Source organism: Hoplias malabaricus, chromosome 1 (assembly GCF_029633855.1).
Source record: "Hoplias malabaricus isolate fHopMal1 chromosome 1, fHopMal1.hap1, whole genome shotgun sequence".
Classification (NCBI taxonomy): domain Eukaryota; kingdom Metazoa; phylum Chordata; class Actinopteri; order Characiformes; family Erythrinidae; genus Hoplias; species Hoplias malabaricus.
Window position 1 is genome coordinate 39,470,634 of NC_089800.1, and position 27,968 is coordinate 39,498,601.

Below are 27,968 nucleotides of genomic sequence, written 5' to 3' on the forward strand. Positions count from 1 at the left end.
TTTCTGCATTTAAAACATCTGTGGCAGTGAAATGTGAGCTCAGACATCAGTGATTGGAGGCAGTAAAACAGTAGTGGGCTGGCACTTTGATCTAGGTACAGTTGGTTAAGTGCCTTAGGCTGCCTCAAGGGCTCTTCAGCTGTGGATGGTTTGAACCCACCCCTCATTTATTCTTGCTGGCCCATGCCTATGTCTCAAATCTTGAGGCAACAGCTGCTCCCTAGCACTAATATTAGTCCATTATATTAGTATTAGTCTTTTTTATTTTTTTTAAGAACAGCAAAGCCCAATCCAAAAATTATATCTAGTCAAATGTGCACTTTTTCTGTAGTTGGTGCACTTTTTTAGTTATTTGCTGAATATACTATATTCAGGGGCATAACAGCTGGTGTGTGTGTAAATTGTGGGTTTTTCCAGGTATGGTTAGCCGTAACACAATTGTTGCACTTGAAATTTCAAAAAATAAATCCATGACCTAAACTTTGTTGCCAGCGGAGGATTTACCTTGGTGTGTCCAGACCCTTGACACAATTACTGCACTTTGGCTCCTCAAGGCAGAACTTTGTCATTGTAACGTGTTTAAATATATGGGAGACTTTTATTCTGTAGAGTAGTTGTATCTTGTGAAGACATCAGTGGCTGCTCTTGTTGAGGCAGAGACCGGTGTTCGTGTCTCCAGCTTCATACCGGCAGCGAAGAGACTCTCCAGGACTCAGTAGAAGCTGTTTAGAGCCTCCAGGTAACATTACAGTTCACCATGTGAGGCTTGTTAAAGGAAACTGCGCTTCTAGTGTTTTAATTTTCAATTTTCTAGCTTAAATTGTAGCCCCAGAATACCAAGACAGCTTCACAACGAACTCTCAACTCATTGTTTTATAGTTAGCACCATCTACAACAATTTGAATATAAAAGTCATAGAAGACGGTTCCGTTCTTCGTTTCTTATATTTTCAAACCAGTAGACTGTTTTGTTAATGAAACCAAATCTGGCATCATCCTCTTTCCGTTCCACCTTAAATGGCGCAGCAGCTCTATTCTACCTGCGCTGTTTAAGGTGGAACGGCGGTCGAAATAAGAAAACCGTGGTGTTCTTCTGTGACGGCTAGCCGAGTTAGCTCCTAGCTCCCAACTGGTTAGCTGACATGCTAATGAGGGTCGTGGAGGGGAGATTTTTGAACAAAAGAAGCTTTAATGTGGAACAAATGTCTTTATTGAGAGTTAGAGCTGAGAGTCCGCAACCACAGTGACTCACTCACTCTTTCAGTGTTTAACACAAGGCTAATGGTCACATATCAGCTCTTCACACCACACCACTCACTCAGGTCTCAATTTCCCTCATTAAAACTCATGTGTCATTCTCAGGCTATAGACATCAGAGGATTAGCCCTAAACGGGCTGCACTGGGTTGAGATTTATGTCTGAACTGACTGTCGGTGTCTCAGAATTAATCCAAGCTAAATACGTGAAAAACAGATTTTGTGGCACAAAACAAGAAAATGAGACATTTGGTAAAGTCCCGTTGCTTGTATAAAGCAGTTAAATGTACATTTAATATTTCAAATATTTCTATATAAATTAATTAATTACAAATTTTGTTTTATCTTGAGATAAAACCATTCACAAAATTATTTGTCTTGTTTATTTTATAAGACATATATGTACATTTTGTATGTACATATATTGTATGTTATATATTGTTATACATTACATCGTAGTGTCTGTATGTTTAATATAAGGGGAAAAAAAAAGAAAATGAAAACATTTCCTGGTATAGCCCACATTGGGAGTGGGCATTACTTTTGCATACACAGGAAATGTTAGGTTACTTCTAGATTTTAATTAATGTCATTTAAAAAAAAACTGTTTCCAGAGAAAATTGGCAGCATTTCGTCTTAGAACTGAGGTAGGTCTTTCTCCTTGTGTGATAGTTTTAGAGTTTAAGTGAACACATTGTATACCATCTGAAGGTCCCTAGGTCGTGCTTATTAAGCAGTGGTTTCCTGCCTTACCACTACATGCATGGATTTAGATTTCTCCAAGTTCACTGAATCTTTGTGCAATATTATATACATGTGATTGTGAAAGACCTACATTTGTGGGATTTTTCAGTTGAAGAGTATTGTTTGACAGTTATCTCAGGAGGTTTGGCACAAAGTGGTGAGGCAGGACCCCTCTCTGTTGGAAATGACTGAGCCTTTGGTGGCTGCTTCTAGTGAAACTTTCATATTCACTTTCTTATTGTGGAATGTTTCAAATGATGTTACTTGAATTTTCTCTACATTTGTTTTGCCTCTGTCCCAGCTTTTTTGATTGTGTTGCCTGCATCAAATTCAAAATTTATTTTAGTTTTCAAAATACAGTCAAGTTGTTCAATGAATATGCTGCAATCTTTTTTGTATATTTTATTTATATATTAAATTATGAAGAGGATCAAGTTTGAATGAATGTTTGATGAATTAGTGTTGTGGGGGACTTGCTTCTTTCTTCAAACCAATTTTTTTAATATATATAATTCCACATGTTTCTAAATGAATCTCAAAAATTAATTCTTTCATTCATGCATTCTTTCATTGTTACTTTTTTATTTTAGCTGTTTGAAGACAATTGTGTGAGATGGCTGAAAATGGAGCAGACTGTGATTTACCTCAAAAGAGAGTGGGGTCTAAAGAAAGCCGTAATGGAAATTTCACAGGTTTGTATGATGCCTAACGAGTAACCTGTGTGTTGACTAACCAGACACGATGTAAATTCCAGTTTTTCTGGTCAAAGGTTGACTGTTGATATCACCCCTGTGAATATATAAACAGATTGGAGAGTAGCTGGGCTATTTATAGACATGCTCAACTGCCATCTTTATCTCTTTAAGTACACGTGGCTGTTCCTTCATGTCAGTTCCAACGTTTCTTCCTCACACAAGTGTATAACTGAGGTGACATTTTGGATTCAGACTAAAAAGAATTTTTCACTGAGTGTAGTTATGTAATGGCTGATGTTGCTGTGTGTGTGAATGCCCTGTGCTCTGTGTGTTTAGACGCGTCACTCAGAGAGAAGAAACAGGCGGACAGAGAAGAGCGTCTCTCACTGGTTCTGTGGAGAAAGCCCTTTCTCACTCTCCAGTATTCCTTCCTAGAAACACTCATTATTTTGAAGGAGTGGACATGGAAGTAAGCAATTTACTTTTCTCTCTGTTTATGTTACAAGTCAAGGTGAATGGCTTTTGTTTGTAAGCAAGTGGCTTTGGGATATATTATAGCAATTTCAAACCCTTTTAAAAGGAAAATCCTCCAATTTTTCAAATGTAGCCACAGATTGTGGCCTTTTTATTTAGTATTCATAACACCAGCACACCTTCACCAGTCGTCTGGGTTTATATATTTTAGGTTGAATGTAGAACATTATTATATGTAAATAAGGGTCTTTGATCAGTGCCATGGTGCCAGAGAAGTATCAATTTGGCACCCTTAAAATTTTTTAATTAATTACCGGTGCTGGAAATTTGGTGTGTGTTTTTTTTTTTAAATGTTTTTCATTTTAATGAGTTCCTGCCCTACCAAGTGTATAATGGCATTTTAGGCTAAAAGCATATTTTAAAACCTATTAGACAGTAATTTTATAAAGAGTTCATGTAATGAATTTCAGTGAATATTTTAACTGTGTTCCTCTTGACTTAGGCTGTGGCAGAGAAGAGGTGCTGTGTTTTTGGTCATAGTGCTTTTCACAGTCTTCTCAATGGCCTATTCTATAGAAGGAGCACATCAGAAGGTGAACGATGACCTACATGATATCAGCAGATGCTTGTTAATGATCTGTTCTCTTACACTTGTCTTTTGCTCCTCTCTCTGCAGTATGTGCAATATTTGGAGAAGAAGATCCTGTGGTGTGCCTACTGGGTAGGCTTGGGTATATTGTCTTCAGTAGGCCTTGGCACAGGCCTTCACACCTTCCTTCTTTACTTGGTAAGGGTTATTAAAAGAATTTTGTGTGTATATGCACAGTACTGTGCAGAAGTCTTAGACACCTAAGATAATTATATATATTTAAACTAACGCCTTCTCAGTGAGTGTGGTGCTTGAATAAAGTTATATATAATCACAGTAAATCCAAAAAATAAGATAAAACAAATAAGAAATAAATATGTTTTGTAAAGTAGTAGGTGTGAGTGAATTTGTTAAATCAACAGCACACATTACTTACAATCAATGTTTATTACCCAGTAAAACTAGGTATTGGATGATAACCTCAAATTATACGGACTGCCACAAGGAGAGATGGAAAAAGTTAAACCAACACATTCACACACACAATATCACACTTACTGGAATAATGTTATTTGATTTTATTGTAATGTTGGGTGTTTTGTTTGTTTTTTGCAAAGAAACACTTGCAGGTCAGATAAATAGCTTTTTAAATCTCATGATCTCTAGTGCCTAAAACTTTTGCACAGTAGTGTGTGTGTGTGTGTATACATATGAATGAAAAGAATATTATATTACCCCAAAAAAAAAAAAATAGAAATGGGGAGAAACAATGACCTCCACTTTAAATTTAGAAATGCAAGTTAGGCTCTAACAGCTAGGCTCAGCTTTTAGCCTTCTTTGTGTTTCAGACATATGGAAATATATATGTGGCCTTTCAGTTTGTGTTTGATAATGACTGATGATTTTTACCCAGAGGGTAGGCTATAAAAATTTGTCTCTGTTAAATGTGGAACTTTTCCCCCATATCAGCTGTCAGCTTTTCCAAATCTAGAATATGGAGGATTCTCTGTTAGATCAGTTTGGTCCCAATACATTTTTATGTATCATGACCATTTAATTGAAATTTAAATTTTGCCATCTCTTTTTATTAATCTTTTCTGTTTACTGATCATTTTAAGTCAAACACATCCATTTGCTAGAAAGTTTTCAGGGGATGGTGAAACTTGTTTAAGCAATTGTCCCTCACTGCCGGAGAAGGCTTTTCAGCTACTCTAAATTTGTATGTCTCACGGTTTATCCACATGGTGGAGCTTTTTTAAAAATGATTTAGTTTTCCCCTTCCCAGTGAGTTAGTTATCAGGCAGTGGTCAGAGACGCTTGATTTCTGATGAACTCTTGTGAAGTCATCATGCCGATGCAATGACTCGCATGTGGTTAATGTTCATGAGTGTTTTGACAAACATGGATGTGAAACTGACTGAAACATGTTTTCTAGTTTTTCCTTAAATGTCTGGTTGAATTGTTTCTGACAAAAAAATTTGGGAATCATGCCCTGTCAGAGTATTAGTTTTGGGCCAAGAATTCTTCAGTTTTTTCTTCATATTTTTATTTATTTATTTTTTTATATCAATTAATTTAGTTTTCACACTTTTACACTGGACTGTCTAGTATAACATGGTATGATTATGAATCTTTGATCATGCACTTTGTCAGACTTTCCACTGCCAAGTGAACGTACCTATTTTTGCAGAGCTAAAAAAGAAGAACGGAACTTTGACCAGAGCCTGATAGCAATCTTGATGTGTGCTTTAAAGTGATGCACAAAGAGTTTTCCAATTGGCAGTGCAGTACACTTTCTAATATAAACCCAGAACAGTCCATACCTGTCTTAGTTTCCCAGTTTCCATTCCCCAGAATCAGGTGAGGTTTCCTGGAGGACGTCTGGATGGTCACATGGTTTCTAATGCACTGCTATAAACAGGAATGCAACAGTAGAGGAACTTAAAGACCTAATGTGGCTTGTACTCTGCATTTGTTTGGTATAGCATAGTGGATAATAAGGTTGGGTCCTATACTCAGTCCTTTTGTAGGGCTGTACCGTGGGGATAACGAGTAGTGTTGCTCCAGGGTCCTGGGGTTGTGGGTTCGAACCCTGCTCTGGGTGACTGTTTGTGAGGAGTTTGGTGTGTTCTCCCCGTGTCCACGTAGGTTTCTTCTAGGTTTTCAGGTGTCCTCCTTCAGTCCAAAAACACATGTTGGTAGGTGGATTGGCTACACAACAGTGTCCATAGGTGTGAGTGAGTGAGTGTGTGTGTGTGTGTCGCCCTGAGAAAGCCGGTTCCTGCCTAGCGCCCAATGATTCTCTGTAGGTTTCGGACGCATCGTGAACCTGAATTTGATAAGTGATTACAGTCCGTGAATGAAGAGTGTCTACATTGTGTCATATTTGTAAATGTAATGTGAACATTCACAGACTCTGATTCTGACTAGCTTGGTTTTGGTTTGTTTACTTTTTAACTTAAATAAATTAAATTTTTAGACATGTCAGCTCTCATAAATGATGATGCATGACAGTTCTGTGAGGATTTGAATTTGACCAATAAGTGGTCTGTAGTATATGTAGCTCTGCTCTTAATTTTTAGCTTGAAAAAAGCCTAGTTCACAGTTCACACTTCATAAGAAGATGTTTGCCCTAATCAAAGAAATGAACCCCATTGCTTAATAATGTCTAGCATATGTTGTAGAGGGAAATAGATATTTTTATACTGACTGGTGTGAGATCACCTGATCAGGCACTGCCAGCCTTCTGCTGTATGACTGCATCATGAGATCATGCTCAGTTTATGCCTGGAACTGAGGTGTTCCTGACTCGATGATTTCAGCTCTGCTGACTGCAGGGGTTCCTTACTTTGGCAGCCGTCACGGCCGGATGCTTCTGCTTAGAAATGTCCACTGCTGCTGATTTCTGTTCCACAAAGTGTAGCTTGGTGAACTGAAAGCTGTCAGATTGTTTCCAAAATGGTTTATGTAAAAACTTGAAAATGGTTCAGAGTTTGCCCTAAGCAGTGTGTTGAATGGTAACCAAGTCATACCTGGCATTGTCTGAGTGTAGTCAGACGTCTCAGACCAGAGTGGGTCCCACCATGTTAACGCCTAGGAAGTGTGTCATATGTTCACAATGTTGCTTGACCCATGGCATATTGTATATGGAATACTCTCCCACTAAGGTTCCCACATTGTAGACCCTGGGAGAAGCTGAACTGACATCATTGACTTATTGTGTGGCCCCTTTCCATTGGCTTGATTAAATATGACCAGTGTTTAGTCTAGCCGCGAGTGCTTTTGTGAGCAAACAGTGCTTTAAATTTTACCTCCCAGCTCTATCAATGCACAGTACGATTAATTATGTTAAAATTCCTGAACAGTAAATGTTTCAAATATATCACATTGCTTTTCATTTTTGCAGTAAGCTGGCCGTTTTGCCTGTAATTCCAGCCTCTCTTTACCGTTTTTACTTCTCATAAGCTGATTCAAGTCAATAAGGGCTTTTTAATGTGGTGATTTGATAAATCTGGTGTTTTATTGCATATCAAATATCAAAATGTATGTGTTTTGGCCTGTCACAAACTAATTTTAGCTGATGATTATGTGCTATATGGATAATCATCATTTTTGTAAGAAGTTATTGTATAGGTATGAAATTTATTTAATTTATGCTATGTTCCCATCGATATTTTGTAGCCCTTTCATCACAGCTAAAAAAAAAAAAAAAAACCTAATTCACAACTGCCATCAATTTCTAACCTTGGCTGATTTCCTCAGGCTTATTACATATGGCAAGGCTAACTAAGTCTCTCTTTTTCTCTGCAGGGCCCACATATAGCCTCTGTAACTCTGGCAGCATACGAGTGTGGCTCTGTAAACTTCCCCGAGCCTCCATACCCAACCCAGATCATATGTCCAGAAGAGGAGGTGGTGCAGGATAGCATTTCTCTCTGGACCATCATGTCAAAGGTCCGCCTGGAGGCCTGCATGTGGGTGAGTGGATTGCAGACGTGCTTGGATGCTTTACATTCATTCCTGCCGATTTTTATTATTAGAGGCTTTCCCTTTTCTCTGCTCTCATAAAAAGAAATTACAGTTGTCTTCCACACATGTTTATAATTGGCTGGCAGTAAACATCTTTAGCTAACACATGTTTTTGGTTAAAGCTGTAATTCAAGTAGTTAAAGTGAACGGAAGTTGGTAAGCACTAAAATAAAGTTAATAAAAACATTAGTGACCAAATGCTCAACCTCCGTATTAAAACACCTCATTTCCCAAGAAATTTGGAATGTCCGAAACCTTTGGACATATAGTGCACGTCACAAACAAATTATATTCTTTCTACTTAAATATCAGTATCTCAGATTACATTCTTAGTTTCCAAGTACAAGATAGAATATTGGTAAAGGAGATATTTTATTGATGTGAATATCTATAATGTAAGTTACAAAATAGGTTCAATAGGTAGTATAACTCTACATTTGTTAGTAGCAAGGCCCACTGTTTTGTAAGGTTTGGATTCACTATTTGAAATATAAAAAAGCAATTATGTTGCAGCTTAATGTATACAATTAGGTTAAAATGCTATTACAGTACAACTTCTTTGGGTTTTTAAAAATTTGGACAAAGCTGTATATTCTGGACCTAGAATAAGGAACATAACTGTAGATTATCATTAATGACTCTGAAAACAAATTAATTTAATAATTATTAACATCCAGAATGGCTTATGTTTGTAAAATATTGTTGGAATCTCAGGCAGAGAATATAAAATATTTTATAGATACATTTCTCTAAATTATTAATTACAATGTGTTGTTTAAGATTTAATGTGTTCTCAAAATTAGAAATGTATAATGAATCATCTTAATACCCTTTATTTTCAAGTGTTTTATAGTGTTTATGTTCTTAAGCTATTATTGCGTAAAATAACAGCATTTATGATTTCTGAACATGTCTTGATTTTTGTGTGTGCAGGGAGCAGGCACAGCTATAGGAGAACTGCCTCCATACTTCATGGCACGTGCAGCGCGTCTTTCTGGAGCTGAACCAGATGATGAAGACTATGAGGAATTTGAAGAAATGCTAGAACAGGCACAGACCGCGCAGGTGAGAATTCTTGCTAGTGATAAGCCGGCTGTACATTTTGTGAGAACAGTGGTCAAGATTGCACATGTCACACTGCATGAGATGTTGCAGCCTAAATACGTCTGGGCAAAATTTGATGATCAACTGTGTGAGATTTGTAGGAACATTTTTTTTGTGGCAACAAACCTGCTGCTGTCGGGTGGTACATTTTGGGTCAAAATTGCTTACACTATCACAGCTTTTATGGTACACTTGCTTTGGATGTAAAGCAAACAAATCTGCTGCAGTGGAGCATGTTGCTTTACACATCATATTGATTTTTAAATCCAATTCAATAATTCTTTCATTTTCTCTGACAGAATTTTCCTGACAGTTGTGGCCCATTTTCATAGTTCAAGACCACTTTTACATTTCCAGTCTACACACGCCAAATTTCTATACAGCTTTTGGATGGAAAATGCGAGCCAATACCAATACGTGATATTTTATTTGTTAGGTGGAGTTCAATGAAGAGGCATTATACATAAGTGTCAATTATTGGGACTAAATCCATCTGGATTACAGAGGAATGTCATACAATTTGTGCTGATGAATGTAATAAAGTTTAATGACGTAGTACAGTAGTCACAGCATTCTGCTAGTAGTACAGAAAATATGTCATCAAATGTTGGTTTTCAGTATTGATCAAATTTAAAATGTCCAGTGCCAATGATTATTTTGTGTGAGAGAAATACATTTTAAAACACCGTTTTGATTAGATTTTGCATCAATTAATATTTATAAATACAATTGTATATATATATATATTTTTTTTTTTTCAGAGGTATCAAACAGAAGGGCCTGAAAGTTTTAACTTATTTTACTTGTCACTTGCAGCATAATTTAAAAGAAGTAAAATTCTTAGAACATGTCTGTAAATGTACATAAACTGGAGGTGGTTTTGGGTCGCTGGATAGGGTGTGTGTTTTAGAACGCAGAAAACTGTTCCTTGGTTTGTAGCACAAAATGTGTCCATTTATTATATGCAAACGGGCTGTTTGAGCACCTTCCCCTGAAGTCCTGGGATCTGGGATTAAATATAAGTTCACAGGGCATTCTTCAATATCAGACTGTTCATGGCTTTGAACTTCAAGGTACTGGCCCCCCAGATGGCACTATTCTGCACCCTGTCAGCGTTGAGTTTCTTATGTGTCTGTGTCACGCCTGTCAGGCCTTGGTGTTGTGGTTTACTGATCCTAGTCATGTGACTGCTTCTTTGAAAACCCTCCTCTGACTTCCAGTAAACTCTTTGAACAGAGGGGTGACTCAGAAGGACAGCTTCCTTTTAATTATAGCCTGTTAGTGTCTGAGTGGACCCCACATGGCCTGCTCTTTTCACTGGGAGAAAATTTAATTGGTTAAATGCTTAAAAGTGGTATTCGGCACAATACCTTCAGCACATGATGCATCAGCAAAAAAGCTGCCCTTTCCCCAGACTGGAATGGAATGCAATTCCAAGTGTCTGAACTGCATAGTGGGGTTTCATGATCTATTTCAGCACACTGTGTACACATTTTAACATGGTGGATTTAAGTATACATGTCCTTTTTCCAGTATTGCCTAAACGGACTCGGTTGCTCAATGTTGTGGCATCATATTTCTACCAGGAACATTAGGAGTGTGCATATGTATTTGTACTGGACAAATTTTCATCCAGAGCTCACTCATGACTCAACCCAACCAACAAACCTTTAAACAGCAGTTCAACTGAATTTCTGTGAGTAGTCCCCACCCAGTGATGAAATCTGTGTATTTTATTAAATCGTTCAAGGAAATGAGAAGTGTACAGTTTGGTTCAAAACGAATCCTGCAACTTCTTCAAGATTACCATTTACACAACAAGCCAAACCTCTGGAGGCAGTTTTATGGACATTTAAAAGGCCTAAACAATAGAATTATGTGCCCCCACAAATACTGTGACTAATTTTTTTTTATTCTGGAAAACAAAAACAGAATATTCACTTTTTCCTGCTTGACGCTTAGCACTCAGTTATTTTTTGTTGTGTTGTCAAGTTTACAGCACATCAGTGTTCAGTTACTTTGCATTGCTCTGAGTCATTCAACATGCCATATTCTTAGGTCAGACTTCCCATTTTAAAATATCATACAGCTTTGTTGTACAGGTTTGCAAACGACTGAGGTTAATTTTACAGGGGTGGCTCTTTATTGAATGGTTTGGTCTTAATTGCACTGGAGTAGCTTGCGGAAGGGGCCAACTAAATGATTTATCACAGGGTAGTTCCCTGAGCAGGTTAAACGAGTTTTTATTCCGCTGGTAGAGCAGACAGAGCAAGGTTTAATCACATTAAGGTAGCTTGAGAAGCAGGGTGAGCTAGGTTTAACCACACAGGATTTGCTCACGAGTGGTTTAAATACCTGCTTGCTTCACATCTATATTCCACTTTGAATTTCAAAGACATTTTTCAGTGTCTCATTCACTCATTCATTGGTTTTGTTCAATCAGTTTTTAGAACCTTATAATAAATGAAGAATATTTAAAAAAATATTTTGAATAACATTTACAATTGAAAGTCAGGAATATCATTTTCCATTTGGAAGCTGTTGTGTTTTTGTAAACTCAGAATACATACCATTAATGTTAAATTCATGAATTAAGTATTCTTTTGAAACTTACCCAGCTGAATCAATTAAAAAAACTGGGTAAATTCAACTACTCTGTGGCATTTTCGCAATATATACATCCAGCCTGTGTTAATAGAATTTTAATGAACTGTGAAGGAGAGTTTCACTCTTAAATCATAAATCAAAAAAACGGCATTTAAAATATTTTTCAAATTTTTGCATATTTTCTCCCTGTGAATTTAAGTGAATGGTCTACATCTTCAGGGTCTAAGGAAAAGTCATGTATCCTTTAGACAGGGTCACATTTAAATCTGTGATGCTTGAGTGGCAAATGCTTGGCAGGGAATTCTGGTTAGTACCCCATTAAAACATTATATTTAAAATATGTACATTGATCAGGCTCTGTTTAGGTTGTTTTTTTATTTCATGTTGATGTTCTGTATTTTATTTTAATTTCCTAATTATTTTTAGTGTATCTTTATTTAATATAGACATAACAAGATGGATTTTATGGTAAAGACCTCATACTGTTCTTTGTTTTTTTGCAGGACTTTGCAACAAGAGCAAAACTTGCTGTTCAAAACATGGTCCAAAAAGTGGGATTCTTAGGAATTCTAGCCTGTGCTTCAGTAAGTTCCTCTTTCTGCTAATATTCTTTTATCGATTCCAGAAGTTTCAGTACATGGGGTCAAAAATTACATATCTAAAGTCTGATTTATTTATAGGACTGTAAAACAAAATTGTAGAATTTTGGAAAGATTTTGATGGGTACAATGAAGAAGAAATAAGATGTAAGATGTTATTCATATTGACCATTTTAAGGCCTTAAAAAATGTATCTATATGCATGTGTCTGCTCTCCCCATTGTAGCTAGTGTTCAGAGACTGGGTTCTAAGTGATTCATCGGAGGCTTGTGCACCAGTTTATGTCTATACTACTGATGTGTAAAATGTCATTAAAGCAAGAGGAGGAAATTCAGAAATACAAGTAAATGTTTCAGTGATTTTTGTCGGACCTCCTGTCGAGCTGGCCTAGAAGAGTCATATGTGCTTACTGACTGACAGAGGATGTGTCTGAAATCACTCTCATTCCTTGTCAGAGCACGTCTACGTCTCTGTTATGGGTTAAATCTTTACTAAAACCTACAGGACTTACATTTTGATTAATACTGAATACAAAAGTGTGGGTATGAAAAATTATTGAATAAATGGATCTTGAGTGCTGAAATAAGACACGTAAATTATTTTATTCTTTCGTGAACTAAATTTGAAACCGTTCGGTGGTGACCAGAGGTCCTCTTTTATTCTCTGGACAAGTACTCATTTTGGGATCTAAAAAATGCATGTTCAAGGGGTCAGAGAGTTGAGAGCTGAATTGGGACACGCTTGTGTCACTTCAGCGCTGTAGATACACCATCCATTGCGGTGCAGCTCAGTGTTTTACTGGAGCCTCAAACAGAAATGTGTTGAACGTTGTTGAGGTAATATTTATCATAGTCTCTTTTTTATGTTTGGAGAATATTTATGTGACTCAGCCTTTTGTTTTCTACAATATATTTAACAAATTGAAATCTTGTCTGTCCCTATAAAGACACGAATACATGGACACATCTCACCGTTACTGACTTTCTGATGAGTAAATTACATCTGCACAACTTTTTGTTTACGTTTACACGAAAATGGACAAAATCTCTGGATAATTAAACCAGAACACCAGAGCGAGGTGTTACTCAAAATAAACGAGACTTTGTTACAGCACTGTTTTATCAGTTGGACCCTTGTAGAAATGTAAGTCAGTAATAAATATCTAGTTCCAGCGATGCCCTGTTGCTTTATCAAGTATAGATTACTTGGTTGATAAAATGTTACGGTTCTTAAATGTTCTCTTGTTACTTTTTGGTAAACGAGTTGCTTTAATGTCATCTCAACATGGTGTTTCAGCTTTGTAGCGTTGTATGAACAGAAAATAACAGGCTTTCCATGATCATACACACACTGTCAGCAACTGACTAGATAAACTATTTTTATTATTTAATTAATTGTTATTAATGTAAACAAAGACATTGATATGAAGCACCAAAGCATCTCCAGACCTTCCAATGACAAGGGTATGTATTTTCCAATGACAAATATTATGTATTTTCTTTTGTTTTCTACAAGAAGATTCATATAACTTTTAAAAAGTCGCAGTAAATAGTGACAGTGGCGCAACTGATAGTGTCACTGTCACACAGGTTGAGAGCCTGGGGTTGTGGGTTCAAGCCCTGCTCCATGTGACTGTCTGTGAAGAGTTTGGTGTGTTCTTCCCGTGTCCATATGGGCTTCTCTGGGTGCTCGTTTCCTCCCACAGTTCAAAAACACACGTTGGTACTCAAAATTGGCTACTCAAAAGTGCCTGTAGGTGTGAGATAGTCTTCCAGGTAGGCTCCAATCCCACTGTGACCCTGAACTGGATAACTGGTTACAGACTGTGAATGAATGAATTTGTTTTTGTACCATTTCAGGTGATACACACTTTTTCCAGAGACAAAGGTGTATGAGAAATATCTGTGGGATTTGCCTTGGATATATCTGTAGAAATGTATTATTTAGAAAAAGCATTATTTTTAAAGAAATTCAGGCAAACCATAATCATTGAACCTGATTTTTTTTTTACTTAATTTTTATTGTGTTTTAATCCATATTACAAAGTATCTTCGTTTTAAAATAAAACATTCATTTGGTCTGATTTCATCCATTTAATGGTGACACATTAAAGCAACAGTGAGTAATATTCTTAAGAGAGATTTCTCAGACAATCCCTCCTTACCGTCGGGTATTACTCCCAATGTTGCCACCATAGAGTTTTAGGGATGTAGGATGTTCTGTTTAAATACAATACGAGCATAAAATATGTCTTTCCAAAAAAAAAATCCAGATGAGTAGCCAGAATATGTGAGTATGGTTTGCAAATTGTTGTCCACAATTTCTCCAGCATAAATTAGTGTGTGTTGGGTTCATCTTTGACACAATCCCTGATGTTCCGAAATTAATTTCAAAGTGATTCTATTTAAATTCCCATTTGAATTTGTTACTAAATTTGCTTCTGTACATATTTCCTGCCATTTATTCTGTTATATCCTTATTTTAATTCTGATTCCCATTGTTGTTTTATATTTAAAGAATAATTTATAGACAAAAATATTTGATATAATTTACAAATTATTCTCCCCCCTGCATTTTGCAATTGAGTCTCGATGAGGTCATTTTCTATTGGGTTAAATCTAACAAGATTGTTCCTATTCTTTGTGTGTAGTCATAAAGTGTATTATTTGCAAGTATCTAAAAAAAGTTCTGTATTGGAGAGATTGAATTAATTTTTTTAGCTGTTCAAATGTCTTAATATTGTCTTTCTCCAATATCTGATAATTGAGCTAAACCATAATCTGACCATTTTTTACACCCTGTATCTAAATTGTTAGGCATAAAGGTCTTCATGTCTAATGCTGGATAATAGAGAGATTGTTGAGACGGTTCAAAAACGATTCATATTTTTTTTCAGATTTTAAAAGTAACTGTAGTTATTTATTTTATATATAGTTCTGGGATGTTTTCTTTGCCATATGAATTGAGAAATCAATTTATCCAAATTATCAAAAGAGGCTCTCAGAATGGCCTATTTGGGAAAGGGGGAGTGTGGACCATTGTTCTAAGTATTTTTATTTTTTATTTTTTTGGGAATGTATATATGTATGTACACACATACTTGACACCCTCTTTCGGCCATTTAAATTCACTTTGGATTTTTACATTTTGTGGTATTTTACCTCTGATATCCATTGCTTTGTTTTTTCCATAATTGTTTTTAATAAAGTTTAATAATTTTGTGAAGTAGAGAATCCCGGTATATTTATAAGAACAAAACATGTTTTCATGGCTTATGTTAAACTTTTCATTCTGAAAATGCATTTCATTAATGCCTTAATTATTTTTATTGTTTCCCCAACCCCTTTTGTCCCTCTACAGATCCCAAATCCCCTTTTTGACCTGGCTGGCATTACATGCGGCCACTTCCTTATTCCATTTTGGACTTTTTTCGGAGCTACTTTAATCGGAAAGGCAGTAATCAAAATGCACATTCAGGTATGTTGAAAGATACTACTAAAATAATTTAAAAATACAATACAATAGTTAATAAAGTCAGTCTTTCCCTTCTCAGTTTTTTTCTTCTTAAAGATTATTCTTTAACAGGTTTTTTAATATTTCAGGAACATGTGGGCACCAAAAAACACAGGCTGCTTTTTATTTTTCTCTGAATGCTCCAGGGCTGCAATAATTGGGCATGCAAAACAGGTTACACACTCTTTTATAAAATAAAAGAAATGAAAACCCTGAACAATTGTGGAAAATCATCAGAATGTTTTACATTTTTCATTAAATTGACTATTGACTGCATGGACACTAGGGAAGGTAATGCAGTAAAAATGCATAAGGAAAATATTTTACATTTAAAGAAAATGAATTATATAGGCCTGTCTCTGTTTTCTTTTAATAATTTAAGTTTAGTCATGTCAATCTGTACTGTAATGAGACTTCTTGGTTGAAACAGCAGGAAAGGTACACACTTCATCACCAGCAATCTGGTTAATATATAATTTTATTATTATTATTTTATAAATGAAAACAATGACTACACATTCTAGACAAGAGTCAAGCAAACAAGAGTCCCTCAAGGAGTTTTTCAGTCATCAAAGCTGGCTGACACATCATCGGTTTGTGTCAGTCTATGATCTCACCTTTTCTCCTCTTTGGGGGGCGGGGGGGGGGGGGGGTCTCTCAGCATCTACTGCAGACACAGTGTGCCTCAAGGCTTTGCCTGTCATATCCTCTCCTTCTAAAAGTTATTCTGATTCTCAGCAAACCCCCCCACAAGACCTTTTTCCATCTGATCTCCCTTACACTTCACACTCTTGATTCATTGTCTGAAACTCTCTGTCCATGTCTGATCTCTCCACAGAAACTGTTTGTTATCATAACATTCAGCAAGCACATAGTGGAGCAGATGGTTTCTCTGATTGGGTGAGTAATAGCATGTGTTTATAAGGAAAAAATGTGAGAATTCCCAATTTCTGGTAGTGTTGTAGTTTTGAAGTGACAAAATATAAACTTAAAAAAGCATTATTAATTTCCAGCAAAAAAAACAAACACGAATCATGATGTGATTTTAAAGCAGCAAAAAATAATGTTATTTTTCAGATGTTTACATTTAAAACTGAGCATCTGTCTTCAATGTAATTTCATTTATATTTATTTATGTTATATTGCGGTGGAATAAAAACATATTCAGAAAAGTTGTTGAATCTCTTGAACATTTCTTTAACTGATAAAAGTATAAAGAAAACATTATTAGTGTTTTCACTGATAAAACGGATTGTGTGTTGTACATATGAATAAACAATACAATGTGATGCCTGAAACATACTCTAAAAAAAGGGACAAAGGCAAAGATTCCACAATTAGCAGTTTAACCACTTTGTACCAAACTTCCTGAGAGAATTTTCAGTCATTGATCCACAGCATGTTCCACTAGCTTCAGGGAAGTCCAAGTTTCAGCTTGTTTTTGGAAAATCTACATCAAAATCTATCTGTAAAATATGAAAAAAGATTTATTATATTTTTAACCTTATTTTAACCAGGCAAGTCACCATTATATGGCACTTATTTTGGTATGTTTGGTATGCTGCCTTCAAGACAATGTATTTTTTCAGGAACTCTTTCATTCAGCAGGACAATTCCAGGCCTCCCTCTAAGTTACAAGTGTCCAACACTGACCATAGAGTGTTAAGCAGCACAAGTTTTTTATAAAGCAAGAATGGGCCAAACTTCCACTAGCAAATTGAAACAAACAGTATATTAATTTCCCAAACAGTTAAAAAGTGTAGCTAAAAGAAAATATGATGTGACCCAGTGATAAACATGCCTCACTCCCAACTTTTTTTGAGTGTGATGCAGGCATCTATTAATAACAAATAGACTTTAGTCTGTCGTAGAAAACACTGAAAATATTTTCTTTGTCCTTTTGTCTGTTGAATAAATATTCAAGTGTTATAACAAATTACAGATTTCAGTTTTTACTGCATGTTTAGACAGTATCCCAACTTTTCTGGAATGGGGTGTTTTTGTGTGTATGTATCGGTTTTAATAAAACTTCCAAGACTAAACTTTTAAAGTAAGGAAACATATCGCTTTAGATTTCAGATTAAAATCAAATTAAAAACAACAAACAAAAAAACCCCAAATAAACTTAAAGCAAGTTGCTCAGAAACTGAAGTACAGACAAGCTGAACACAAACACTGGCATTTTTTGATATTTTATGTTGTCTTAATGTGCTGATGCTTCTGTGTAGTTTTATTTTGCATGAATATTTTTAAAAGGAATAATATTTTGTAATGAAACTAGTGTTTTATTTAACTGGAAATAAGAAAAAGGACAATACAATTACCCTTAAGCTAATTGTTGCTTTATTTTAAAAGGAGTTATGTTTTGTTTTACACAAATCAAAATAGTCAACGGTTTATTTAAGGTAATTATTAAACATTTTGAAACCTTTTAATAATTTACCCAATCTACATGCTGAGAAACCTTAAGGCATTTAGCTCAGTTCTTGTTTGTGTAGGTTTCTTTCACTTTGAATGTTTGCTGTTGCATGTGAATCAGTTTCTCACGGCAGTGGTCAGACTAAGCTGTTCCGTTGAATCATCATCAACTAAAGAGCTTTGAGCTTTTCCTTTATTACAGCTATGTTAATAGCTTTGTGTGTGCAGTGCTGTCTGGTTTTGAGTTGACTGAAAAGAAATGCCATTTATGGAGATGGCTTGTGGTTTAGTGAGAAATAGATTGCAGTTCTATGATCAAGTACACCGAGTTAAAATTAGAGATAGGGAGTCCACGGTTAGAGTTTTGTTCTTCTCAGATGTTGAATCGTAATTCTTTTTCATTCATAATTGGGACCACACATCTTTCATGATGAAATTCAGAGAGATAAGGGAATGCAGTGACTAAATTTAATGAAAGGAAAAGTGGTGAGGCCCCTAAGAGAGTCTTGGTTTGATCTTTGACATAGAAATTTCAAAATGGGTTGGGTTCTACTTGTTCTCACAGCAATATGGGGCTGGATGACTCGTGCCATGACTGATTGAGAGCTTTTCAGTTCTTTTTCTTTTCTGGTTAAATATTTTTTTATTATTATTTAAACTTTTTTTTTTTTTTTTAATGGAGAGAAATCTAAATTATGTAAACTAAATGTTGAGTGCTGAAACAAGGTTAAGCTACTTGTTATTGTTTCAGATTTTTTTTAAATGAGTTAAATTTTCATAATTCTTCATTTTATATATATATATATATATATATATATATATATATATATATATATATATATATAATACTTTTTATATAAAAAAGTGAAATTTAACACATTTAATCCTAAAATATATTTTAAAGTTTAAAAACTGGCACCATGACTCATCCTAAGAAGACTTTGTAATGCTGTTTATACTCTCAATTTATAAAATTCATCATAAATAAATCCATGTTTAATTTATAATTCAGTATTATGTATGTTCTTAAATGATCATCCTACTTAATAATATTTTAGGCTTCTTTTAAAATGTTCTTTTAAATGTGTGATTGTGTAGTTCATTAGATGCGTGTCACTGGCAGACACGCCTTCAAACCAGGGCAGTTCTTACAAGCTACTGATGACACAATATCGACTCACTTCCTGATTAATAGCCTCAGACTAGTTCCAACAGGAAGCTCAGCAATATAAGTGCGGGTTCAAAAATCTCTGTCTCCAGTGTGCTGAGGCACCTCAGTCAGAGCGCTCCCTTGGCATAGAGCTGGATGTTTATAGCAAATATAGATGGTCTGCCTTCAGCATTTTTTCTGGGTAAGTGATTATTGGCCTAATATAATCTGTTTTGTTTCGCAGTGCCATACCTGGAGTTGGAGCCTCTTTACAGAAACCTTTCCGCCAGTATCTGGAAGCACAGAGAACTAAGCTTCATAACCCAGCTGGAGATGGCACACCTGCAGTAAGATCCTGACATTTTTGCATTTTCTCTGTCTTTTTAGCTTTAGTTTTCTTTTCTCGGTTGAAGTCTTGTGGTACCAAGTATTAAATGGGGTGTGACTTGTTTTATTTTAAATTCTTTCCAGTAGTAAGACAAGATTTAAGGGAAAGGTTGAATTATATTTAAATTCCTTATATTTCCCCGTGATCAGCAAACTATGGCTTTAAAATCTCCAGGGAAGTGTAAATGTACTTTTCTTGCGCAACTGTGCCCAATAAGAGGAAGAAGGGTGTGGAGAAGAGGGATGAAAATGGATGACTACTTTTAGTTTAGAAGAACAGATTGTGTTCAAGTTTCTTGAAATTCTTACTTTTGTAATAGTGTTAAATAACTTATAGACAATATATAATAACTAATCTATTGTTTATTAATTATAAAGCTGTATTATATTTTATAAAATATAATTTCTTCATATTGTTAGAATTAACATTGTCTGTTAGGCTGGTGTGTATATTTGAGTTATGTAGTTGACAATATCCTAAGTATAATATCTTATATTGTGGCCTGTGGCCAGTGTAAGGCTTGAGATGACTTCTGACAGTAATTGTGTAGTCAGACATTTGTGTTTTTTGTTTCTTCTGTGCAGGGAGAGAACTGGCTGTCCTGGGTTTTTGAGAAAGTGGTGCTTGTAATGGTCTGCTATTTTATTCTTTCTATTATAAACTCCATGGCACAGAGCTATGCCAAGCGGCTCCAGCAGAGGAAGTACTCTGAGGAGAAAACCAAGTGATATCACTCACATAACTCACAGTACACCATCTCAGGCTCCCATTTTGGAAGCTAAGAATCATTTAACCTGAAATGGCTAAATGAGCACTAATTTATTTGTGCTTCTGTATGTACTATTATGTTTTCTTTTTGTTTCCTTTTTTCCACTTGTCTGTAGCGTTTGACTATTAAAATCAGATGTTATAACTGTGTGATTTTTACCTGTACAGAGACAAAGCAGTCTAGTCAAGACTGTGAGCCGTTAAAAACCTGTTGCAATGCCTTATGCAACATTGCAGGGTCATGCTTCCATTGAAGTGTATACAGTTCTAATCACTAGAATGACTTATTTAATTTCTAGATGACCGTATGGATGTGCAGGGTCATTGTTCTATGTGAGCTGTGTGATATGGGAGTGCAGATGCAATGGATGTTTTCAGGGACAGTTCATTTTTTTTTTTAAACACAAATCTGATGTCATTTTCTTTATTTGTTATACAAAAATAGCAATATCGAAACTTCTATGATTTTCTTAATAGTTTGCACATGTGTAAATAATTTGTCTTAACATAGATGTGCATAGTCTGAAGAGCTCTTGTACCAAATTATGACAAAAAACAATTATTTTAACCTGGTAAACCATAAAAACTAGCTTTGTCTCATATACTGTATGTATGGACATTTTAATCTCAAGCTGCCTCATTTATGATTTTCTGTCTAATTTTTTTTGTGTAGCTGAAAGTCATAAGTTTTTCATAGCTATTGTTGACTTATTACTGTTTGACATTAAATTGGATTAATACATAACTTTATGTGCCATGAGCTCACTTTTATTTATATATTTGTACATATTGAATGAACGTAAGATCCTTTTTAGAGCCTGCATTTGAAGACTGTACCTTAACATATCCATCTAAAGAGGTAAGTGTATATTATAGACAAGTACCAAATGTTTTCCTGTGTGTGTGGGTCAAAAGCAGGTTTGAATTTTCCTAAGGGGTAAAGGTGTAAAAATACACATCTACTTTGCATAATTCTTTGTCAAGGCTGGTTCTACAAGCAGCAGTTCTTCACTGTCCCAGCTTGTCAGATAGCTTATCAGACTGGTGTTGGCTCTGAAATAGAAAGGCGACAACAGTCTATAGGCTGACTGAAATTTTGGGTTGATCATCTTACAAGATTCCTTGTTTTCATTTGTTCGGCTAATTTTGTTGCCAGTAATTAATTTTAAATTTATTTTTCCAGGTGAAAGATCTCTTCTTTTGTTCAGCATGTTAAAAGTATATTGTCAGTAGAGTTAAGCTTGGATGACATTTTTTTTAATGGCTAGATTCTTTAAAAAGAAAAAAAAAAGGCCTTGATCTGTTATTGTTTTAGCATTACATTTTGAAGCATTGTTTTTTTTGTTTTTTTTTAGATTAAACTAACTGGTCTCAGTAACCTCACATACTGTCTGTTGCTAGCATGGTGACAAAACTGTTTTCAGTATACAAGTAACTGTATTTGTGTATATTAAAAATAAAACAAACTTGCAGTTTCTGTGCATATAAATGAAGCAAATTCCTCAGCTGTATCTTTGGACAAAGAGAAGCCACCTTTTGGTGAAGAATCAAGGAGCTTAATTTTTTTTTTCCCCCAAATGTTTGATTATAAAAGCTTCAAATAAATTTCTTAAATGTGAAGGTACACAACTGTGTTTAGAAAAGTATAGTCTTTAATCACATTAATTTTTAGGTTAAGGTTAACATTACATTCATTCATTCATAATCTTATCATACGCAAGCCAGAAACAAGCAACATGCATTTTTCAGGATGAGGGTAGTTTATAGATGTGTGTAACTGGAAATGATCTGTTCCAACATGGTAAAGCTATCAAGAAAATCATCTTCGGAAATTCCAAATTTTGTATATTGATGAATGTAGGCTCTTTGGAGAGGGAAAAAAAGGTTATTACAAGACACGCTTCTTCCTCATATGATATGCACATACTGTTTTTAATATTACATAAACAATTTGGTATTTATCTCACCTTGATACAAACATGTTCCAAGCCTTCCTTACAATATTATCCAGTGGTTTCAGCAGGGATTGGCTATTGCTGACTAAAGTGGCTGATTTCTCATAGCCATTGAAGGGCAAAGGGGAGTTCCAATAACTAAAAGTGCTCTCTTGTGGAAGCCAAGGCACGTGTAAAGTGGGGTCTCTGAAGGCATCTGTTGACCCAAGTAATTTCTGCATGTTAAATTTCAGTTGTTAATTAAATTCAAACAATTGTGGCGCTACCCTTGCTATACCATCTAAACGATCCATTTTTGCTTTATGTTGTGTGCATTTGCCAAGTTGAAATTACAGTGCTACAGTGAGAAAAACCTACACCACAATGAAATGGAAAACCCTTAAACAATGAATACCAAATGCAATCAAAGATGGAGATGGTCTACTTGCCTGTATTAGCACTGGAAACCTCTTTCCCTCTCAGTACCAGAAGGTTTGAGAGTGATCTGTTAAAACCCATTGCTCCGTCTCTAACACACTTCGCTCCAGATGACGGCATGCATACTTTCCAATCAATACCTAAAATCCCAGAATAGTTATTTAATAAGAAGAAATAATCCAACTTTTTATGGCCCATTGATTAGAAAATGTCAGTGCACATGTCTTTTCGTTATCTGCATTTAAGTAATTAATATTAATTTAATAATGTCCTTACAATAATAGTTACTACATACATCAACTATATTTATGGTCACAAAATAATTCCTAGCAAATGCACAGTTGTATCACTTTAGTGCACACACCTTCCTCCATCCTGGCATTGGCGATAAGCATTTGTCTTAAGTGCTTGAGCAATCCAGGCCAAGTATATGAACTGTAGGCCAGTGAGGTATGAGACATTTGAGGAATGTTGCAAAGGCTTAGCAGTTTGTATTCAGGATGACACACCAGGGAACTCAGTAATTCACCTACGCAAAGTATAAGAATCACAGTAAAACGTGAAATAATTACTCCAAGAGTTGTCAGTCATTTTTTATCACCATCAAAATATACCTATGAATGTAATTATTAATTTTACATGGAATTAAATAGCTTAGTAGTCCCTAAATTACTCTTTTCACACTCCATAAACATGTGCGCGTTCTAGACATGAGGGAGGCAAACATGTTTTAAATAAAATGTCTTCAAAATGTGAAACTTGTTAGAAAAAAATTAACAGCTGTGCTTTTTAAATGGAATGAGAAGAAATAACTAATACGACTAATACCTATAGGGTTTCTGCTGAAGTGATTGGGTGAGTCAGCAGTGTACGCAGGCTGTAGCACGCTACCCAGCTGGTGAGCAATCACCTTGTTTATGTCACTCATGGAAATGTGCTTGATGTTCAGCAGCCGGCTGCAGATTTTGTGAACAGTGTCATTCTCATGAACCACGAGGGCATCGGAGTGCTGGTAGAGGCGTGACAACGTGAGCACTGAATTATAGTTCTGGACAATCACCTTCAAAAAGTATAAACAGAAATGTAAAAATATGTGTAATGGTGTCTCGCTGATTCTTAATACATAGTATAAGAACTACATTTACCTCTCCTGTTCCATAGGGCCATGTCAAATGATTGAGAATAAATGACTGGGGATACATATCCCTTAGACACTGCGTGACAAAGGTTCCCACGCCAGAACCTGTACCCCCTGCTACACTCATCAGGGCAAAGATTCCTGCAAGACGGTCACATCGTTCCACCTCTCTCCGGACCAGTTCCTCCACAGCTTCCTTAAGACGAGGGCCATGGACACAGTAGCTACAGAAAAGCACATTCAACAAATATTTAGCACTTGTATGCTATAATGATTATTTTGAGTGTAACTTACAGATGGCATATCAATAACAGTTGCAATAGTATACTGAATCAATATCAGGCAATAGTCCAAGAAAATTTCAGAAAAAAAAAATTATGTAGTACTCTTAACAAATTTAGCCTGAAATAGCAAACACATGCTGCATGTTGCGATGTTACTTGTTACATTTCTTGCACTGGGGAAATAAAAAAAAGAAAGTAGTATAAGCATATCAATCTATTTTGATTTTTATATTGAATTCATTGAATAAATCTAGCTTATAATTATTAGCAACAATAAAACTGACTGATAGTCAGTCCCAGGACCTACGTCACACAAGTGGCTTCTAACTACAAGGGGAGGAGGGAGCAAAAAGGATCAGGTTTTTCTATCGAAACACACTCACACTCGAAAACAAACCCAAATGTACATACCACTGAACTCATTTTTTGGTGATGTGCATATAAAATTGCTGCAGACCCTCCACTCTGTCATGTCATCGCAAGGGCAAAGATTCCAATACGTGATCATAAGAGAATTTGTTCAATGTTTATAACTTAATGATTGTGTAAAATATATACATTTCTAAAAATGATGCCTGACACTTTTTGATATTTTAAGGATTGTGAAGAATTTATTTTTGTTACAAGTTACAACACTGCTTTGTCCAGCATTTTTATCACCGTTGCTAGAAATTGCATCTCATAGCAATTCTTTCCCAGGCAAGTTTTTCTTCTGAACTGAACTTCAGTTTTGACTCATTCCCTCGCCCTCCTGAGTACTCATTTAACACACTTTACTTCATAAAGAAACAGAATGACCCTTAAGATGGAGTCAGGGATTCCCCTGAGGGAAAGGTGATACAAGGACTGGGCGAGGGCAAGTTAAAACCAGAATTGAAATGCAGGGAAGGTTTCAGTTTTGCTACTGGAAATGAAAGGATAGCACTGTGCTATCTTTAGTCTAAATCTAGTATTTAAAACGATGGTTTAGACTTTATAAAAACATATTTTAATATGTATTCTGAATCTAATGCTGAATACATTTAAAATTCTCTAGATAACGCACAGACAATTATATACAAAAATTAATCCCTGATGTGATCAGAATATTTTCGCTACAGTAGGTAGAAGCTCAGTTGAGAATACAATTCTGATAGTTTTTATATTTGTGTTTGACTTTTTAAATAAATTACAGATGAGCAGCACAGTGGTACTGCAGGTGGTGTCGCTGAAACCCAGCTTCAGAATTTCAGGGGCCTTGGTTCAAAACCTCACTTCAGGTGACTGTGAGGTGATTGGTGTGTTCTCCCTGTGTATGCATGGGTTTCCTCCAGGTTTCCTTCCACAGTCCTAAACTATATGTTGGTGGGTGTGTGGATTGGCTGTACAAAAGTGTCCACAGGTGCGAGTGACTGTGTGTGTGATGCCTTGTGTTGAACTGGCACCCTGCGATTGATCCCAGTGATTCTGAGAAGACTTCGGACCCACCCCAACCTTGATTAGGATGGATGAATAAATGAATGAATGTGTTTCAAATAACATCTCACCCATTTGCCCAGTTGTTTCCAGAACCCTGTTTCTGGCAGAAGTATGCTTTCTCACCATATGTCCACTTTCCACATTTTGATGCCTTTGCTATGGCTTGAGAAATCACTTTAGGCTCCATGTCAACAAGAACAGATCGTGCCACCAAGGCTAGAGGAACACACAACAATGTGTAAATATTAACTGTCAATCAGTTTTAAATAATGAACTAATTAATCACACAATTTTCTGTAATTAATCATGATTAATTGCATTGTCTTTTTTTTAAAGACTGACGCTATTAATAATGTAAATTTAAATGTAAAATAAACTAATGGGTGTAAGGTCAACACAGTCACAAATTAGAAACTACAGTTATACATTTAAAATGCTAGTACTTCCTTGTATTTTAGGAGGTAAATTTGTAGTGCAATGAAATTAATTTGCTGAATAGTGAAAGCCTTACATCAGACACAGAAGCTTAATAGAGAATATTAATGCTGCACTGCAGTTTGTGTCTCAAACAGGTTGTGTGAGAGTGAGTTAATTATGACATTTAATACATTGGCATAAATAAAAAGTAGCAACGGTGTGTTTACATCGCAAGATAAAACCGCTATATTATGGATTATTGGAGTCTTCTTTACGTTATGAAACGGCCTTTATACAGCCTGACACCTGTCAGAATATTTCAGAAACTCTGTAATTTAAACACGGTCGCCCCTCTGTGGTGCATAAAATGTTTTAAAGCAATCTGACTGGGCTTTAAATTTTTAATTTGGAAATTCAGCATGTAAAATGAACAGATTTATATATAAACTGTCAACATGACAACATATTACTGATGTACAGGTAGATGTTTCTATATAACATTTGTATTTTTACTGTACCCACCTCCTTGTGCATTCTCCCAAAAAAACATCCCCTGGCTGTATTCCTCGTATGTTTTTCGTTTTTCACTAATGGAATCGTCATAAACTGTGTTGAAGAGTTCGGGTCCTATCTGATTCCCACACTGACCCAGCTGTACAGTCACCACGGCCATAACTGAACTGACACTGAAATACTCAACTACACAGACATTATTCAGTTCATGTACGCAGTACTGGTATTCTACACGTCCTTTAGGAACATGTTAAACTCTCTGTAATATCTTTGTAAAGCTGCTAATGTAGATTCCCCTTTTTAAAATTCTGCAGAGACGCATTCAACAGGTCTCCAGTCACAACTGAACAGTAAACGTTAACTGAACCTTTGCTAACTGCTGCCGAGCTTCAACATCAGAATTTTACAATGTTTCTCCTGCCGCCTGCACTTTTCAAAGCAGAACGGACGAGGACCAAGAAAGAACCACAAAACAACGGTTTAAGGAAAAAAAAAAAGTAAACTCTCGCTTTGTAGCCTGCTTTCCCTCACAAGTAGCTACATTAGCTGCCTGTAGTAGCTGCCTGTAGTAGCTGCCTGTTTGCTTTTCAGTTTCCCTCCTCCGGATACGACGCCAACCGTTTCCCTGAGTGATATATATATATATATACAAATGAAAAAAAGGTTAGTCAGAAAAATCGTTGCACCAACACAGAGGGATTTAAACCTTTATATTTCTGGCTGTGAATGGATTACTGAGAGTGTCGGCTGATTTAATATAAGATGTTTATATATGTAATTTTTCTACTCAGTAAATACATAACAGGGTAATTTCGCAGATTTAATAAATTCTCTGTAAAATAAAATGGTTAAATGTGAACAAAGTAATTCAGTGTTGTTAGTTGTTTAATACATTGTTCTACAAAGGACCTGCAAAATTAGAATTTTACACAATGGTGGTGAAAGGAACCACCAGACATCCGAAGACTTTAATATTTACTAAACAAAATGGTTATAACTAGATTACCCTATTTTGTAAGAGAAAGGCTTTCCTAAAACATATTTGTATTTTATTTTATTTTTTATTTATTTATTTTTACAAATGTCAAATCATTGTGTTTAAACAGTTGTATACGTCCTGTACAGGGAACACAGTTGTTGCATACAGGTTTTCAGCTAAAATTAATACATTGAGAACTAAATATAATATGTGACATGCTTAATGATAATTGTACAACTGTACAATGAAATTTGACATGTCTTTAATCCATCCGTGGCAGTTAGAACTAATAGTAGCTACTGCTGGTTCAGTAATAATTATCGTAGTAGTAGTTGTAATAATATTTAATACAGTTTTAACAGAAGTAATTGTCGTATAATAACAGTGATATAGTAGTAATAATTGTAATTGTATAAGTAACAGATTTAGTTAGTAGTAGTAATACGTATTTTATTAGTAGTAGTTCTGGTAGTA

The 27,968-nt window shown here is 35.5% G+C and overlaps 2 protein-coding genes across 2 annotated transcripts; one reads left to right on the forward strand and one right to left on the reverse strand.

Moving 5' to 3' along the window:
• The first annotated feature begins 617 nt into the window (after positions 1-617).
• vmp1 (vacuole membrane protein 1) lies at positions 618-21,067 on the forward strand. Its single transcript, XM_066678073.1, has 12 exons — positions 618-739; positions 2,590-2,691; positions 3,031-3,163; positions 3,671-3,761; positions 3,845-3,955; positions 7,568-7,735; positions 8,720-8,851; positions 12,001-12,081; positions 15,457-15,573; positions 16,448-16,509; positions 19,422-19,524; positions 20,150-21,067. Exons 2-12 carry the CDS (start codon positions 2,613-2,615, stop codon positions 20,291-20,293), a joined length of 1,221 nt encoding a protein of 406 aa, XP_066534170.1. The 5' UTR covers positions 618-739; positions 2,590-2,612; the 3' UTR covers positions 20,294-21,067.
• An 886-nt stretch (positions 21,068-21,953) lies between these two features.
• tubd1 (tubulin, delta 1) lies at positions 21,954-27,106 on the reverse strand. Its single transcript, XM_066680143.1, has 8 exons — positions 26,525-27,106; positions 25,654-25,801; positions 23,851-24,067; positions 23,534-23,765; positions 23,070-23,234; positions 22,717-22,845; positions 22,301-22,484; positions 21,954-22,197 (listed from the first exon to the last, which is right to left on the reverse strand). Exons 1-8 carry the CDS (start codon positions 26,673-26,675, stop codon positions 22,095-22,097), a joined length of 1,329 nt encoding a protein of 442 aa, XP_066536240.1. The 5' UTR covers positions 26,676-27,106; the 3' UTR covers positions 21,954-22,094.
• Between the last annotated feature and the right edge of the window lie 862 nt (positions 27,107-27,968).

What these genes read in the sequence shown, in the direction of transcription:
- vmp1 (XM_066678073.1), top strand. Translation starts at nt 2,613, where the DNA reads ATGGCTGAAAATGGAGCAGACTGTGATTTACCTCAAAAGAGAGTGGGG. An exon ending in CCGTAATGGAAATTTCACAG is followed by an intron (nt 2,692 to 3,030) that starts GTTTGTATGATG and finishes CTGTGTGTTTAG; the next exon opens with ACGCGTCACTCAGAGAGAAG. An exon ending in GAATTCTAGCCTGTGCTTCA is followed by an intron (nt 12,082 to 15,456) that starts GTAAGTTCCTCT and finishes GTCCCTCTACAG; the next exon opens with ATCCCAAATCCCCTTTTTGA.
- tubd1 (XM_066680143.1), bottom strand. Translation starts at nt 26,675, where the DNA reads ATGGCCGTGGTGACTGTACAGCTGGGTCAGTGTGGGAATCAGATAGGA. An exon ending in GGAAACAACTGGGCAAATGG is followed by an intron (nt 24,068 to 25,653) that starts GTGAGATGTTAT and finishes GCTTTTCTGTAG; the next exon opens with CTACTGTGTCCATGGCCCTC. An exon ending in GGTTTCCAGTGCTAATACAG is followed by an intron (nt 22,485 to 22,716) that starts GCAAGTAGACCA and finishes TTGGGTCAACAG; the next exon opens with ATGCCTTCAGAGACCCCACT.